The sequence below is a fragment of the Fundulus heteroclitus genome, chromosome 23 (assembly GCF_011125445.2).
Source record: "Fundulus heteroclitus isolate FHET01 chromosome 23, MU-UCD_Fhet_4.1, whole genome shotgun sequence".
Taxonomy (NCBI): Eukaryota; Metazoa; Chordata; class Actinopteri; order Cyprinodontiformes; family Fundulidae; genus Fundulus; species Fundulus heteroclitus.
Window position 1 is genome coordinate 2,861,225 of NC_046383.1, and position 18,832 is coordinate 2,880,056.

The 18,832-nt window shown below is 37.9% G+C and overlaps 1 protein-coding gene across 7 annotated transcripts in view; it reads left to right on the forward strand.

The window, feature by feature from the left end:
* The window catches only part of diaph2 (diaphanous-related formin 2), a 510,558-nt gene that overhangs the window by 21,495 nt on the left and 470,231 nt on the right, over window positions 1–18,832 (forward strand). For 6 of the 7 annotated variants that reach the window (XM_036127356.1, XM_036127360.1, XM_036127361.1 and 3 more), the window contains exons 3-4: window positions 4,634–4,666; window positions 6,970–7,146. In XM_036127356.1, the coding sequence (XP_035983249.1) occupies window positions 4,634–4,666; window positions 6,970–7,146 (210 nt within the window). The remainder of the gene's footprint in view (window positions 1–4,633; window positions 4,667–6,969; window positions 7,147–18,832) is intronic. The other variant, XM_036127358.1, reaches the window with a different exon arrangement.

Below are 18,832 nucleotides of genomic sequence, written 5' to 3' on the forward strand. Positions count from 1 at the left end.
CCTTGAGTGTATTTATTGAAACACTGGCTGTTCGATTCTTCTTTTCTGAATGGCATAAGTAAATTTGAACGATTTAATGGCACATAAATTGCTGTTGTAAAGTGGCTTTTATTGTCAATTCCTCACAACACCTAGGTGCTCTTTGATTAAATGCTGAGGAAATTAAGTCAGAGGCCGCTTATACATTAATTTAATGACTTCTCATTCATGGTTCAGCAATGAGCTTTGAGATGTACCCCGTATGTCTCCTTGAGGTGAATAAGCAGATTATCATGAAATTCCAATGTATGGCTCTCTACAGGTTTGATGGGGGCTTGATGGTTCCTGCATATGTAAAAAGGCTGGAATTGTAAACAATGTCCGTAACTCATTATTGGCCAACACACGCTAGGCAACCTTCAAACCTTGATGTTTCTGCCCATATAAGGGAGAATATTTCCAACACCTGGCTTACATTGCTGTTAAATGCATTTGACAATTTTTTTTTTTTTTTTTTTAATTGCTTAGACTTGTCCAAACGCTTGCAGATTTTAGTAATTTGTTTTTTGTTTGAAAAAAATACAGGGGACAAAACCTATAAATATTATCAAGGTCAAATCATATATATGATACTAAATTAGGATGATAATACTTACAGTTTAGTAAAGCCACAAGTTCAGACTGCAATGAGTTAATGTTTTATCCCCTCTTTTAGCCTGGAACATGTCTTATTTTACTGAAATGGTGGAATTAAATAAGGGTTGGGTGATGGAGGAAATAAAGACACTAGGTAGCTTTGATTCATTTATAATCACAGTTTTCTTTTTTTGCTTGGATTGAGCAGCTGACGTTTACATTTCATTGTTAAAGGCCAATTTTTAAAAACGTGCAGTTTTTTATAGATTCCTGCAGCTCCTAATTAAAGCTCCTGTTTAAGCTGTGTAGTGAAAGCTAAATAATTTAATAAAGAAGTCAAACTAAGATCTGTTTACTTGACAGCTGTGGTTGCATCAGTCCTACCTGCCAACAGTAGTTTCAGTGATGTGAAAGATTATATATTCAGATTCCACTTGAAAATGTTTTAGAACATCATTCAAACCTCAGTATCAGACAAGACTGCCAGATTAAATACAAAAATGAACTTTTTCTCATGGTGGTTTTGTTTAAAGGGGCAAGAAACTAGCCAAACCACTCAGGTTTAATGTGAAAAAGTAATTGCGGCCCTTGTTAATTTTTACTGGCCACATCCAGGCCTGATTGCTGCCAAATCTTCAGAATAAAAGATAAACTTAAATAGAACCTGACAACATGAAGTTCGGGTCTCAAAGGGAACACACAATGACCTGAATAAGATAAATTTGGGATTGTAATAAACCACACTGAGAACAATTATCCACAAATCAAAATAATAAAAAAAAAAAAACACAGAAAAAACAGAACAGCAGTGAACCTTCCCAGGAAGGAATGGCCCACTCTAAAAACACTCCTGAAGGTGCATCTCTAGTGGCCTATTCAAAGTCTGGACCGAGATGCTGTGGCATGGCCTTAAACAGGCTGTTCATGCTGAAAAACCCTCAATTTTTATGAATTTATAACAATTTAAAGAGTTGTCAAATATTCCCCCACAGCGACGTTAGACTCATGGCCAGTAGCTGTCGCTGCCAAGGGTACCACAACCTGTTATTAGGTTTAGAGTGACAATTACTGTTTCACTTGGGCCAGGTTGGCATGGATAGCATCTATTTCCCCCTTTTTAATATATAAGTGATTTCAAATCTGTGTTTTGTATTTACTCTGGTTATCTTTTAATATTTATTTGACCTGCAACATTTAAGTGCAACAGAAAAGGAGACGTCTGTACCCGGGGCGAGTGCTCTTTCACGGCATTGTATATCCAGACAATCCCTTCATATGGTTGTAACTAATTAAAGGAAAACCTAATTTCCTTCAAGTTGTTTTACAAAGGCATCGTGGTCTCTGATTTTTATAGTGATAGTTCCAGTGCGTGAGTTAAATACACCATACAGATGCTCAAGTTAAATTAGCTGAGAGCAGGCGGCTCTGTTTTTTTTTTAAGTTTCTTTTTTTTTTTTTTTAGAAGCCGCGGAGTTATAGTCACTCTGAAGCAACATTTATCTTCTCTCCGTCTCAGAAGTCGGGTTATTACATGCACCACCTGGTATGGGTTTCCAATAAAACGGAGCAATTCAACGATATGTCTCACATTCAGCTGAAGTCTGTTAGGGTAATATTAGAAGTTGTTTTGTGAAATGTGCATACTGGTACAGTTTTGTGTGCCCAAATTGGCTTTCAAGTTGGGCAATATTGCTTTGCGTTTTCATTTCTGAGGATCTGCACGGACTCATGATCAGATTTGATTAAGGAGGGACCCAGAGCTAATTTGATTAGATTATTTAGTGGAAATATGTGTTTGGTAATAAACATTTACTATGATGAAAAAGTTTACTTTAATAAGCACGCAAAGCCCAGAGGACACGGAAGCTTAATTGTTAGGTGTTTAATTGCGATGTTGCGATGCTGCCAAGATAATGGGCAAGGAAAGGCCCTCAAGTCAAGGCAATTAACCAAACAGTGGTTTGATTGTTGTTAAATTGATTAGAAAATGTTTAAGTACTCTATCTGTAAATTAGCTATTGTTTCACGCAGTTTTCGACTGCCAGAGAATGCTGGGCTTAATGACACATACGCTCTGAGTTAGTAATGGGAAAAGTTGTTGCTCAGGTCAGGGTTTTGTTGTTGAGTAGCGATGCGGCGTTATTAAATGCATCTAATTGTGCCTTGCTGGAACTGATGTTTGTCTGGATTAGTCAGGCCCAGGTGGTTACCTGGCTCCCACAGGGAAGGCGGCGCGTTAGCAGTCATCTTGATATGATGGACTGCGGAGACGACCTGTCTGATACCTTGTATGTGGAAATAAAACTTCAGGGAACATATGAAAACCCGCACAAGATTGACACTTTTTGTGCCGCTAATAGCTTTATCTCCCCAACTGTTGATCAGCTGTTGCAGACAAAGCTAGTGATGGATATAGCAGTTTGTGGTTCTGCGCAAAGTGGCCCAGAGCGACAGCTGTTGGAGACTCACAGAGGGAGGTGCAGGTTAAAGCCAATTTGTTTGCTCGCCCCAGTATCTGTATTTTCCTGATTAGAATAGTGGAGAAATCCGCGGCTGGAGGCAGGCTTTATGACCATCACAGCCCCACATCTCCCGACTCATTAGTACTTTACAGCGTAGCGCCGCGACATATGGCAGAGTTGTTACCGATTCCCCATTTGAGGTGTGTTTCAAACGGCCGTCCCTTGCTGAGCCACAAGCCTGTGGCAGCGCGCTTTCTTATTGTGTTGGAGGAGGAAATAAACATCTGTTCCAGCTGAAGTTTTGCTGTAAATCTTTTCGGTCCCTGTCACCACAAAAGATGCTCTTCAGACGCCTTGGCAGTGCATTTTTTTTTTTATTTAATTTTATTTATTTTTAACTTCTTTGAAGCAAAACTAACCTGCATGTTTTCTGTGGACAGATCAGTGTGTGTGTTTGGTTTCAGGGAATTTGCTTTTAAGATTTGTTTAAAGTTTGTGTGTAGGCATGGGCCGTCATGAGATTTTAATGGTATAACGGAGGGGTGGGCCTGTATCGTTTATTGTTATTGTGAAAAAATATTTATCATGATAATCTTTATCTTGACAATGACACATTACAATTAGTGGTGTCTGAAAACCCCCAAAGCTGCCATTATTGTCGGGATTGTTAGTTTTGCTATTTTCTCCACTGTTGGTGTCTTGAGAGCATCAGGATACCAACATTAATTAATTCAAATATAATTATTAGATGAGTAACTGGATTTAATTATATTTTTGAATTTATTGAGCAGTTTAGTGATAAAATCACACTTCTTTATGTAACTAGTGTTGAGATAAAACATAATTATAATTTTGTTTTATGTTACATTATTATATTTATAGTAATAATTTATATTATATTTGCTTTTTAAGGAAAATATGTCTTTATTGGGATATAATTGAGATACAGTCACAGCCACATGACTGCAAGAAGCTGTAAGCTTAAATAAGCTTATTGTTACCCCAGTAGTGCCACAATGTATGGTGGTAAAATTTAAATTCCATACTGCCCACCCTTAGGATAACGTTGATCAAAAATACTACAGCCTAACTATATTAATTTTTTTTTTTTAAATCAACATGCAGAACATCTGCTTTTTTTCTCTGCTCTGTATGGCCAGAAAGAAATCATCATCATCTGGCACTTTCTTTGTCGTCTCATTAAAAACATTGGTTTACCTTGACGCCGATAACAGGCCCATGCCTACATGTGGGTGTCACGTTTCAAATGTGTATCCCGGGGGTATGCACATTAATTTTATTTCTGTTTTATTATTTGGGATCATCAAGTGTCATATCAGCATGTACAGTACTCAGGGTTTGCTCATTATGTCTACAAATAAATACAAGGCACTGAGTCGTTTCGTTTTTGATCGTCAATTGGCTTCACAAATGAGACGGAGTCTGAGAAATCTGTACATGCGGAGACGCCTAAGATGGGACATGTTCTGTGGATTTGCCGGTATTTTTATTTTCTGTGGGGTGTTGTTTTTCATGCTGTGCCCTCCCTCCAACAGAACATTCACATAAAAACACTGGCTGATGATATGGTAAGGTGCTTGGTTACATTTTGGTGTGACTAGCTTCGTTTTACACATTTTCACTTGTTTTCCATAGCTGCATGAGACTTTAACAGAAATCTCTGGATGGATCAAATGTGCCCAAAAGCAACTAAAAAATGTTCACACGTTTTTGTGGTCAGTTTGTTTCCTACAAGCTTCTTTATTTCCAAGCAACATTAACGAGATTATTGTTCAGCCTCAGTGTTCAGTTGTTAAAATGCTCCATAATTATCGGCATCCTTGACAATGTGTAAAATGACTTGAAGTTAAATTTTTTTGTTGCAGTGGCATAATCACACACATGAAATTTCAGGAAAAAAACTTTTTTTTAAGTACATTTATTCAGTAGGCATCAAATATTTAACTTTTTTTGTTTTACTTTCTCCAACATAGGAAAAATGAGAGAACATACCGTTCACGCCACATTTTAGTGTGAGTAAACCACGTTAAACTATATTAATGTGCAGAAAATCTGCATAAAACAGCCTAGTGAAGGAATTCTTTCTTTGAACAATCTTAAAGCCTGTAGATTTAAGATCGTTACAGATCTCTCTTTCTAAAAATCAACAATGAACTGATTAAAATAGAAAAAGCACAACATTGTAAATGTAATAACGACTTGTTTCATAAATCAAACTAAGATCAATCAGCTAGTGGTTTAATTCAATAAAAAACTAAATCTAAAATTCTAACATTAATTCTATTCTACAAACTACTTCTACATAGGGCTGGGCCTTTATTTTATCGTTTTATCGTCATCGTGAAAAATTTCTTAATTTGGATTTAACAATAAATTCCAAGGAGCGGCGTCTGAAAACCCCCGAAACTGCTTTGGATTGTTATTTTTGCTATTTTCCTCACTGTTACTTTATTGAGAGCATCATTAAATATTAATACATTCAAAAATATACTTAAAAGCAGTTACTGTGTGCAGTTATGTAATAAAGATCACGCTTCTTATGTGACCAGTATCTTGAAGAAACATATTTCAAATTTTGTTTTAATTTTACATTTTCAAATGTTTTCTAAAGGACAGCATTTGTGCTTATCGAGCATTTTTCTTTTATCATCACTTTTATGGTTATGACAACATAACCACAATATATCGTGACCGAATTTAAAGTCCATATCACCCACCCCTACTTCTACAGCAAAAAAAAAAAAAACATCTTAATGGCTCTAAAACTGAATATGTAATTATTAATTAAACTGATTACACCCTAACTTTTTTTCTAAAACTTACTGTTCTCTTTGGAGTTTGAAAAAAAAGAGGGCTGCAGCCTAGTATTTTGAGTTGTAATCACAGAATAATTAAAATACTGACTATAATGGGAACTGAGGCAAAACCAAAGTGTATCCTGCTACTATGCAAAGTGAAATAGTAGTAAAATAAAAAGTGCTAAGCTCACTGTTAACTATAGCAACAATAGGGAGCTGGCTCAACCAAGTCTCCATCAACACTTATTTAAAGGCTTATTATGTACACATGTGTACCAGGGGTGCAAATAATTGGAGGGAGCTGGAACATGGTCAAAAAACCCTTGATTGGTAGTTAAAATGTCTGGAGCATTAATGAGATTTATTTACTTTTACCAAATAACTGTGCTGTGAACCTACAGTACATTTGATCCATTAAGTAATGTCATTCATTTACAGCATTGACATCATGTATGTCTTATGTGTCTGTCTTTCTCATCTCATTTGCATGACATCGCTTACCATTTACTTAATAAACCTAACGACCACCACCCCCTGCATGTTTCCCATATATGTTTTCTGTTCAGAACTAAACTTTCAGTTATTCATGTAAGCAACTGATGCATTTGATAAGGAATGTTTGTAATCGCACCACCAGGTGAATTTGGTATTATGTCTGAATGATTTATGTAGCATCAATGCAAGACAGGTAACTGAAAGATCCGATGGTAAGAAAAGTCCTGATATGTTTTATGAAATATGTTTTTACAGATCTGAAGATATTCAAAACTTTTTTCCCCATTTATTTTCAGTGTTAAGAATTAGAAACTGAATATTATGTTGGTTTTAATGGTATTGGTTTCATCTTAATTTTATCTGTTTGCAGCTGCACCCTTTGAGCTATCCTCAACCTAAGGGTGCTGTGTTTACAGTAAATAGAGGAAAACTGAGTCGTGCTAGCGGAACATTTTACATTCAGTTGAAGCGCCATGGTGTTTATGTTACAGACAGCCTAAACCAATGTTTTTCTCCCACCACCACTACACAGACTGTTAGTGCGATATCTTAATTTCTCAAACGTTGTTTTCTTTCAGCGTGATCGTATAACAAGTTTCAGGAAAACTGGGATGAAGAAGGAGAAGCCTCTTATCCAGCACCCGACCGATCCCATCTCTACCCAAGCCGAACTGCCCCTGCCCCAGCCTTTTTTTGACGAGAGATCCATGAACCTCTCAGAGAAAGAAATAATTGACCTCTTTGAGAAGATGATGGTAAGCTATGTTTTTTTTATCTTATAATCTTTCTCCTGCATTTGATCTTGAAAAAAATTACAGCTACTATGTCCACACACCAAGCTAAAAACATTATAAGTGTTATTTATAAAAGTGATCATAGTAAAGTTTGAAAAGATGTGATCGTTTATTAGTATTAATGCTTCCTTTTTTTACAGCAGTAAAATAATTTTAATGTAAAAATGATTGGCTTTGAGTGCGTAGTTGTATGAAACTGCAGAGACTGAATTTATAACTTAGAGGTCTTCCAAAGGAACATTAGAGGAGAGATTAAACTGGGTGATACTGAGAAGTAAACGTAAAGAGAATAAAACTAGCATTTTTAGGGAAGAAATAGTATATGTGTGTAGTTTACCAATTACCCATTTCAATATGTTTAAGTTAACACTACAGAAGATAGGAACACTTTCAGACCTTGATTACAATCCTTAAAGGAGCAATAAGCAAATTTGAATTGTTTTAGATAGAACTAAGAAATAGTGATGTGAAGAACTAAAGGTAATATTTTAGATAGACTATCATATGATGTCATACCGCATCTCTCAGTGTTGTTCTCCAGTCTGTTTACTTAGCCGGGCCGGCCGCGTACGTGCACGTGAACAGCTGCCACTCCCCTCCCTGCCTTAAAATACCACCGTTAAAGCAGCGTAGCGTTGGAGCAACATGGTGGAGAGCACCCCCGGCTGATCAGAATGTTCTCTTGATAACAGTATTATAACGTTATGTGTTACTTACTTCCTCACTAGGCATGTTCCTCCGAAAGGTGAGGCTGTTTTGCTGTGTTTCTGTCCTTTACTAATATGCGCATAGGAAGTGACGGTTGAGAAGGGACCGAGGGGCGAGAGGTGCGGCTTGTCACAGATGTTGTTTAGTTTCTCAAGCACCACCTAGTGGTGAAATATCGCAAGCCAAATGCTCTAAACACTAGGTCACCACTCCCCTAGTGGCAGAGGATGGTTCCCATGAATGCCAAAATTGTGTGGTTAAAAGCTAGTCAGGCAACGGGCAGGCAGTCAGAAAAAACAGGACAATCGGGGGTCAGGCTGGCTCAGAACTAATTGGGTCAGGTCTACAGGCAAACAAAACAGAGTACAGGGAATGCTGGACTCTGTTTGCCACCAATAGGCATGGAAAAACAATGATCTGGCAGAGTGCAGGAGACAGAGGCAGGCATAAGTAGAGGAGTGAGCAGGTGAACGGAGAGAAACTAATTACCAGAATGGGTGGAGCTGATCAGGAGGGAAATAGTGGCTGGAAGTAAACTGAAGCTGATTGGATGATGACTGGTCAAGGGGAGTGACAGGCAAACAAATTGGATTTTACTGAGATGTGAAACTGAATGACTGGCAGGTGAAAAACAGATAAACAGTTTCAGGCCAAACCCAAACTAAAACAGAACTTAACCCTTTGACAGAATTGCTTAAATGAAGAGAATCACTAAACCAAAAACAGAAACTTAAACTAGACTAATCCAGAACCAAAAATAACCATAAAGACCAAACCTAAGCTAGAAAACCAAACTAAGACTAAACAGAACACAAGCAAATAATAAAAACCAGAGCTAATACTATGACAAGAGAGAGAACTAATAATCAAATAACAAACATAAACCATAACAAAACCCAAATCATGACAAAAACTTGGATGTTTGTGACAAACCCGGGTAATGGTTGAATATGAATGGGGAAAATGTCGCTCTAAAAATACATTTTCCATCTAAATCTATAGCTTAGATGTGGTAAAGTTCAGTAAAAAGAATAAATCAAAGTGTGATACTGGCGGTTAGACACATGAACTCAGATGTAGATAGAGTAACTTATTAGCACCGTATCCCTGTAAGACGTTCAGTTTGGGGAATCAGTCTGTTTGAGTTCCCAGGTGAACTTGTTCCTCTGGCATCCCAGGACACGGTTTAGCGGGCAGGAGACATCGTCGATGATGGAGCGAGAAGTTTTTGAAAATATCCTTCGCTGCATACAGATGGTTCACCTCCACCCAGGTCTGAGCTGGCTTAATCAATTTCTTGAGTCTGTCGGTGTTGTACACCCCCGGGCTGTTTTCCCAGTAGTCCCCAGCGTGGTAAATGGCACAGGCAAGCAGAGATTCATGTAACACCGCCAGTCCATGTTGTGTTTTCTTCCCCCCCCCCCCAAACCTCAAAAGGCAGGAGATTCCTCAGGAGGCAGGACAGAGCAGTAACACTGTTCTTGTTTTGAGAAAACAGTGTTGTCCTTTCAGTTCACTTTGCTGTCCAAAATGGATATTGATGCGTGTTATTTAACATTAAAAAAATATAGAAATTAAGTATTTTTTTTAAAGTTTGGTACTAGTGTTGTAAACCACAAGTTAAACCAATCAACGATAGTCACAAGTGGTCTGAAATATCCCCTGCCAAGTGAAGTCAGGCCCTTACTCTCCTGTTTTACAGAAAGTATCTCCTCCAGAACAGTAAAACGACTTTTCCTCCTCTCTGGCATTTATTCAAGAGTGGTTGGGTTTTTCTTTTCCTGTAAACATAGCCTAAACAATCTGGACATGGTTATATTGCTCCCTTGTAAAAACTAAAATTGAAAGCGAATGTACATCACTTTGAAAAGCAAGCGCTGTATCCAGCTGAAAACAATGACTTGGTGTCTTCAGGGTATATCTCATAAACTGTAAAATCGCATTGAGAGATTTCGAGATTTCTTTTCTCCTAAGAATAATCTACCCTAAACTGACTTCACATGCTGTAAAATGTGGTGCTCTTTCTAAAAGCTCCTCTAACTTCTCTCATGTTTCTTCACGGTCACAAATCAAAGTTTAGGTTTATTTCTCACAACGGAAATGAAATGTTGTTGCTACAGAGATGGTGCAATGCATAAAAGCTACAGCAAAACTCGTAGAGAAGCTAATAATATTGAACCTATCATGTATTACTCAACTAATCCTGAACAGTCGCTCTGCATCTACACCATGCCAGTCTAACAATAACTAAAGTTAAGCATGCATAATCCCTCAAAGACACTGAATAACCCTTATTAAAACTATACATATAGCAGCTATTTAGACAACCTTCTGTCAAAAGGCAAACATTGTATGTTTAGGAATCGTATCCTTTGTTAAAATATGAAATGACATAGGGAACTCCTTTTCAGCGTCAATAATTGAAAGTACAACTGATGCTTTCTCAGATACTTGGCTGAGTCATATTTTGACCTTTGTCCACCTCATAATCAGTTGCTAACATGTCCTCAATGCATGGTTGTCCTTCACCTTTGCTTTACAGTGAAAATCCGGTTTCTGTAACAGTTGTTGGAAAAGGCTTTGTTGGTTTGTTCTTTTAAACCCAAACCACTCCAGTGCTATCAAACTAGCTTTTCTTTTAGTTTTTAAATCAGGGGAACGTGCTTTTCCCACTTCCAGACTTATTTTTATTGAATAAGTAAAGGATCCTTACCGGTGTTTTTGTTGGCTGTTTTATGACACATCACTGTGACGTGCTCTTTACCCAATTGAAATACAATCACGTTCTCACTTCTACACGTAATCTGGTTGTACTTAGGGCTGGACGATAAAGCGATTTTGTATCGATTAATTCGAATTAGAAATTTATCAAGATTTAATTTTTGGAAAATTGAGATTTTTTTTTTTGTCAATGCACCCCTAGGCCTCCATTTAACTATACATATCAGTCCTGAAAGGTGAAATTGTTTTTGGTAAAAGCTTGTAATGTTGAATAAATATTTAGAAAAATATATTCTGGAAATATTCTAAAGAGGAAACTTTTAGACAAGGGTTTCCGCTACATATGTTTTATTGTGGCGCACAGCCACACCAAAATAAAAGCCGCCACACCTTCAGAATCAATTCAAAAACATGTTAAAATAACGTAAAGCATATGATATAGGATAGCTATTGTAAATTTGCACACTTATTTTAATCATAATCATTCTAACCATAATTTAGATATCAGGGAATGGTAAAATAAATGTTTTTATTTACTTTGGTCTTCTTTTATTATAAAGTCGCTTGTAAATTTCAAAAATCGTGGGTTACAGTTTCTTTGGGCTTGTTTCTGAAAGTGAAGTCGCTTATTTGGGCTCTAGAATAAGTGACAACAAACACATTAGAGACCCGCTGGCACTGCCAGCTACAGACCGTACTGGCTGAAATATCCATGTGCCTCTTCGCGATCACACACTCCTACCTGTAGATGAAATATACTCGACTTCTACTCTACTTTTCTACTCTATACTGACATAAGGGAGTAAAGGCAGAGGGAGCAACATTGCCCGAATTTACTGCAGTTTACGGTTGCAATAACTGCTGAAAGTAGATTACGCGCCGCAGAACACCATTTTGGACTGAGATTCTGAAGATGAGTTTTTACATGTTTTTATTCGCTGATAATATTGCAGAAACCTAACTCATAAACCAAAACCTTTAATGCTTACTAATTTGTTGTCTCTGTGTTTGACAAACTAAGGCTGAATCATATTGCCGAATGAAGTACCCTGGAGTTACAGTGTCAGCCCATGCAAGAAGCCGCGCAAAACACTTCTCTTTCATGGATATTAAGATCCTGCCTCAGTTGCAAGTAAAGTGTAGGAGATGAATCACCTGGAAATCTTAAACACTTTTCCAGGCTTAAAAAAATAAAACAAAATTGTATGTATGCACGTGGCTATAAACAGCACGCAAAAAATTGTCGTTGGTGTAAACAGAGAGATCAGGATTAGATGATTGGTTTAAGTGTGTGTGTGTGTGTGTGTGAGAGAGAGAGAGAGAGAGACAGTGGGAAAAAAAAGAATAATGAATAATGAAGAATGATAAGTAACTCCATGTATGATAAAAGTGTTTTGGCATGAAAACATGTATTTATTTACATATAGTGTAAACATTGCGGAGTGAAGCGTTTATGCATACTACGTCTGAGCCAAACAAACGATTTACTTGTTGTTTCTATTTTTTTTTTTTTCAAACAATTAAAATTGTAAATCAGATGTATTGTGAAAAAAAATTGAGATTTTATTTTACGGCCACATCGCCCAGCCCCTGGTTGCACTTTCTGTTTGTCTTGTCCAGCATAAAGAGGAGCATCTTCTGTGCTTTTATATTTCATGACGCTATCCATTCACATCGCTGCCATTGTGCAGCCTCTGCAATGCAGCCTCCGTAGTTTGGCATTCAGGCTGCCATCCACGTTCTCTTCTTTGATCATAGCTGTAGATGACTGAGTGTTGCTACTGTCAGCTCCCCTCCTCAGGCTTTCACCATCAGTACATCTTTTTCTTGTTGTGCTTCCTCCTCTCAATGCTTGAACTCAAACCAGTAATGATCCACAAATTTAAAGCGTTAAACCCCTTAAACCTTTTCACATTTTATTGATATGCAGCGACAAACATTGATGCATATTATTGGGATTTAATGTGATAAACCAGTGGATATATAGCACATGAGGGAAATGATGCATGGCTTTCAACATTTTTGACTAATAAAAACACACAAAATGAGTTGCATACGTTTATCATCAGCCTCCTGCGCTTTGATAAGCTTAAATCAAATGCAATCAAATGATTGAGTTTGAAATATTTGGCAAAAAAGAATATGCTCTCTAGAAATGTAAAGCTGGTAGAAACCGCCCCCTGCGCCCCAAAAGGCTTTAAGCTATCATTACAACAAAAGGTTGTTTAACAAAGTCATTATTTAGGGATGCTGAACATTAATGCACATCACTGGCTTTAAAAAACACATTTTCCCTTTCTAATATATGAATATGCTTTGACCCAAATCATAACATTGTTGCTCTTGCGGTATGTTCATGGTCATTGTCCTGCTGTAAGGTGGATCCTAACCATGCTCCCCCTTCCTCTTGCATCCTGCTTTAAACTTCTCTCCACCTTTCTTCCTGAGCTGTCTGCTGTGCTTCTTGGTCTTTATGATGCTATTTTTTTCAGCAACGTTCTCTGACAAACCGGTAAGGCCTTCGCAAAACAGTTTGATTTAATGTGGATTAAATCACACACAGGAGGACTCTTTACCAATTAGATCACTTCTCAAAGCAACTTAAGTGATTTTATTTGGTGTATCCGTGTGAAGAGGGCTGAATTCAATTGCACATCACTCTTTTCAGATTTATTTGTTTATAAACAATAATTGAAACCATTAATGATTGAAGGAATTTCCTTGCACTATCAAACTACCCTTTGCTTTGTGTTGCTTGCATATAATACACATAAAATACATTGAAGTTAGTGGTCATAACTAAACAAAATTTAAAAGACAGTTCAACAGGTATGATTGCTATTAGCATGGCACTTTGCAGTCATGTGTTAAATTCCCAAGGTGAAGTCATAAGGCCCAGATATGTAGCCCAGGAGGCTTACAGAGCTCTGTCAACTCAACTGCATATTTGTATGAACCCTGCAGTAAAACAACTCTCCAAAGACGGAAAGCCATTGCTAATCTCATTCTGCATCGCGAGTTTCAAATAAACTAAACATGTTTTCTTTCAGCAGTAATGACTAACAGCACCTAGTACAGTCATTTGGCACTGTGATGTTTGTGTAACCATTGTTCTTGGAAACAAAGGAGCTTTTGACACGACGATTTAGATTTGACATTGTTTTTGTGTTGTAGTTTTTAATTCCAGTTGTTAACAGATTTAGTATAAAGCATCTTCCATCTAGTTTTCAATCGCAAAATTAAAATTAAAGGCTAAGTATCAGATTTGCTCGTCACTCATCTGCGGGGGTCAAAGCTCTGTCACTTTAGTGCATTTTTGGCCTTATGCGCCGCAGGACTGAAATCTAGCAAAAAGCTTTCACCCCATCTCTTTGAAGTGAGACGCTGAATTACTCTGGCTTTATTTCATAGGTTGTGTGTTGTACTGTAGATAATGCATCTGAGTGGCTGTGTGTGTGTGTGTGTGTGTGTGTGTGTGTGTGTGTGTGTGTGTGTGGGTGTGTAGTGCTTACCTTTCCCGTATTTCTCATACAATACGCTTTATTGCCAGGCCCAGAGAAATACGATCAGAGCTGCTGGTTTTCATCAGGCTTGCATTCACTGTTTTCTTGCCCGGGTGCTCATCCCTGTCACTCAGCTCACCTCTCAATTACTGTGTTTGTGCTCACAGCGGCGTGACATTACACCCAAGCTTCAATTTGCTCAGTGACAGATGACACAAAAGGCATGTTTGCTGGTCTGACATTTGACAGGTCCTGACACTTCGGGTTGGGAACTATAATTACGGTAATGAAATCGAAGAGGGGGAGAGGGGGGGAAAAAAAGGTTATTTACTTATGTACTGTCAATTCCAATACTGCTCCCACCTAAAAAACTTAAAAACCGTTCTGCTTTGATGTTGTAAACGGAAAATAACTGTGGTGGGTAGGGTTTTTATACATTTTTATGCTAACAATCACGAACTTCAGTATCCATTTGTCATCTCCAGATATTTTGCTTTCATATCAAACACCTTTTATTAACTTTACCCACATATCACTATTAATTGTTATCAGATGTTTTAGCCTTGCATGTGTCGCTGTCCTCAATTGAAGGGCTGACCCTTGCCAAATTAGCGAAACCTCCAGCTGTGCATTAATGACCATGAGAAAATGTTTTTTGCCCTCCTCTGTGGTGTGTATATCTAAGCTGAAATAGCCATTACTGAACAGCCATCAAAGGAAACTGACAAAATATAGGAATTAAACTCTGTGGTAAGGAAAAGCAAATGAATACTTTATAGAATTTTTCAAGTTAATCATTTAGAGCAGGACTGTATTCATGAAAGTGCAGAGATTTAAATTGCATCCAAATAACTTTCAATGTGCCGTCTTGGTAATTGTGTAGTATGCAGTTATGCGATTTGTCACAGGATTTAGCTAGATATGCACAGCTTGAATTCGGAGCCCCTCATCACAATGCACAGCAGTAAATCTGCTGTGTAAAATTGTCCAATATTTTTATCGCACTCGGGAGGCAACTGTGTGGAAGAAGTGGGCTTCAATCAAAGATGTTCAACTTAGGAACAACATAGCTCCAATCAGCTCTTAGTGAGGGGAAAGCTTTTCTCTAGACCGTGACCTGTGATGTTTGGCAGTTCGCCTCGATAAAGGAAGTGTATTATGTGCAAAACTCATTGTTTAAATTTTTTTTTTGTAAGGTACCTGTAACACCAGCTAATTAGCATTGATAAGATGAAATCTTTCCACAATCTGCAAACGTCTTACTCTTTAGTTTATTCCTGTGTGACAGGACCTTGTAAAAGGGTCATGTCCCTCAAACCTTCTGACATTTAGTGACGTTGCCACCCAAACCATCAATGTACCCAAGCAGTACATCACTGTGAAGCAGAAAAAAAATGTGTTTCAAGAACGTTAATAAATAAAAATCTGAAAGGTGTGGCTTGCCTTTGCATTCAGCTCCCCTTAAGGCCTCCACATTCATACGCAGACAGAGTCCGCCTTAAGTATGGGCGCATACTCAAGGAGGACTGTTTGCAATATCGCTCAAGCTGAGTCAGGTTTGATGGAGAGCTTCTTTTAACATCAGTTTTCAACTCTTCCACAGATTCTCAGTTGGATTCGGGACTTTCATTTGTTGGGGCCCTTCTAATACATGGATATGCTTTGCTCTAAACCAGGGGCCTGCAACCTTTACAGTCTAAAGAGCCATTTTGCCTCCAGTCCGCTTGATTTAAACTCGTTCAGAGCCGCAAATGTTGCCTGGCCTTTTGAAAAAAGACGTTATAATTTTTGATAAAGACCTACTGTAGGAAATATGTTGTCATCGTTAAAGAAACGCACCTTTATGTCTACTTTGAGGTTTTAAAAAAAGAGGATGGATGGGATGTTAATGTTTGTGGATAATGATGTAAAAGAAAAAATCATAGTTTCCAACATAACGAAAAAATCTTGATTTAAAATGAAATATTACTGGCACTTTTAGCATCATTCTGTTGTAAAAATTAAAAGCAATTATTCCTAGAAAAAAAAAGCTAAAACCTGCATTTATCACCATTATTACATTTAAATACCATAATAAAAATATAACTTTGTAGCCAAGTTTATTAAAAGCTACTGTGGAAGGTACAAAGAGTCACTTGCGGCTCCAGAGCCACAGGTTGCAGACCCCTGATCTAAACACATTTTAACTCTGGTTGTATGTTTAGGGCCAAGTTTTCCCAGATTTACCTCCATTTAGCGCCATCCATCTTCACATTAACTTTGACCAGCTTTTCTGTCCCTGCAGAAGAAAAGCATCCCCTCAGCATGATACCTCCATGTTTCACTGTGCGGATGGCGGATGTCAGTGCTCCACGAGATGTTCAAAGCTTGAGATATAGTTTTATAAACCGACCTAACTTTGAGCTTGTCTGCTGAGTTCCTTGGATTTCATGACACCTGGATTTATACTGAGTTAAAATTACTCACAGGTGGATTGTGTTTGTTGATCAGGTGACTTCTGCAGGCACTTAGTTGTACTGGACTTTGCAGGAACATTTGAAAATACATTTGAAAACATACACCGGTGTTCAGATTTTTAATCATGCTAATCATGTAACGTTTATTTACCACTTAATAGTTTTGTTTCTTTGATTTGGACTCTCATGTCAAATCACAATACAATAGATTTAAGTTTGCTGTTGTGACGTGGGAACATGTTAAAAAAAGGGGTACATGGGGTGTAAATACTTTTCCAAAGCACTTCAGTTTCAAGAATTTTGGAAAACGTATTGGAGGCCTTGTGGAAATACCGGACCGCTGGAAGTGCGGCTTGTTCCAAGTTTTGTGTGTGCCATTGTTAGGCTGAACACTCGGGGGGGTAATAAGCTCCTTTGTGATCCCTCAGCACTTCCACTCTGCACCAAGACAGTAAAACCAGCCCACAGGAGAATTACGGCGTGTGCCCTTATGCTCTCATGGATCAAACTTGAGGGTAGTGGACAAAGTAATTGATTTGTCACAGTTGAAGCAAAACATTTTTTTTTTAACTACTTTCCTCAGATCCACATTTCTCCCCAGGAAAGACTCTTCATTCGATTTTCAAGCCCTGGGTGCGTTTGATGGTGTACCTTAATTGTTCTTCACTGTAATTCAAAATGCCAATAGGTTATAAGCCCAAGGATTTAGCCAAACTTATTTGATTTTATTCAGGAATTTTATGCAGTGCTATTCACACCCAAGTCCACGTCGATTCTGAAATATACGTTCTCACATCGACTGCACGCCATCTAGTGTGTCTAAAACACAGAACGGTTGTGGGTTAAGAATTCAAATCGTTCTCCTCAAGTGAACTTTCACACATGAAATCTATCTTTTGTCCACAAACCTTCCTGAGCAATAAATCAAACGCACCTTTTAATAGGAGACTATGCCCACATCTTTCAGAACTTCAGGCTCGCTTACTGTAACTTCTTTAAATAAGAACAGACAAACTTAGAAGCTGCCATTTTCCCTTCTAGTAAAACAGAGAACCCATATGTAAGCTTACTGTGGGTAATCTTAACTTGCCTTGATATTTGAAATACCAAGATATCTCAAATGATCTACGCTTATTTTCACTAGGCCCAGACCACGAGTCTCAGTCAGGTCTTGAGTCTTTAGAGCGCGGGTCTAAGACAAGTTGGAAGTCTTTATTTTTGTGTCTAAAGTTGCAAACATTGACTCCTCAACTCCAGTCTTGATTTAATTGAGTCAGAGATAAAACTCCAATATTCCAGTTTTAACTTCAGGATGAAGTTCTCATTAAAAATACCGAGCAACTTGGGTACAAATGGGGGAACAAAGTTTATATGCAGAAGTTAAAATATGTTGAAAGGTCTTGCTAATCTGTTGCAGTTAATGACTGCCTGAAACCTTTGATCCACGTAATCAAACAGCTGCTTAGCCTCGTCCCCGGTGAGGCGCTGCCATGCGTAGAGTGCAGCCATCTTAACTTATTGCTTGGTTGGGGAATATGGTTTAGTGAGGGAAAACACCTGCTTACTGGGGTTGTAGGGACTGAGGAGTCAAGAATTTAGTACCGTAGACTCAGCTTTGTTCTTATAAATTAAACATTTCTTTAGCTTCTCCCAGCACCTTGTTTTTTATAGAGAGCTCTGTGCTGTCAACAAGTATTTGTGCCTTACACATTTCTTTGTTTTTTGTCAAACTTAACGGTTTGATCATCAGACCCTTTGTAATGATCAAAGATAATCTGAGTAAATACTAAAACTGTTTTCAACTTATTCTTTTATTAAAAGATAAAAGCTATCAAAGGCATCAACCTGGCAATGTGAAAACTTAACTGTTCCTTAAAGCTAATTACTGACAGTCGTTTACCTCGCTGTGGAGGAGTGTTTCCCTTCTCTGCAGAATTGTGTTATTTCATCCTAATTGGATGATTTTTGAGCATGAACTGCCTGTTCAAGATTGCAACCGGATTTAAATCTGGACTTTGAGTAGGCCACTTCAAACCCACCACTTTTTTGAGTAATCCCGATGTATACTTGGTCCTGCGACATTTGGCTTAATCTTAAATTCACAAAATCATGGCCGGAAATTGTCCTTCAATTCAATTTTATTTATATAGCGCCAATTCATTAAACGTGTCATCTCAAGGCACTTTCCAAAGTCAAATTCAATCAGATAATACAGATTGGGTCAGATTACAGTATACAGATTGGGTCAGATTATAAAGA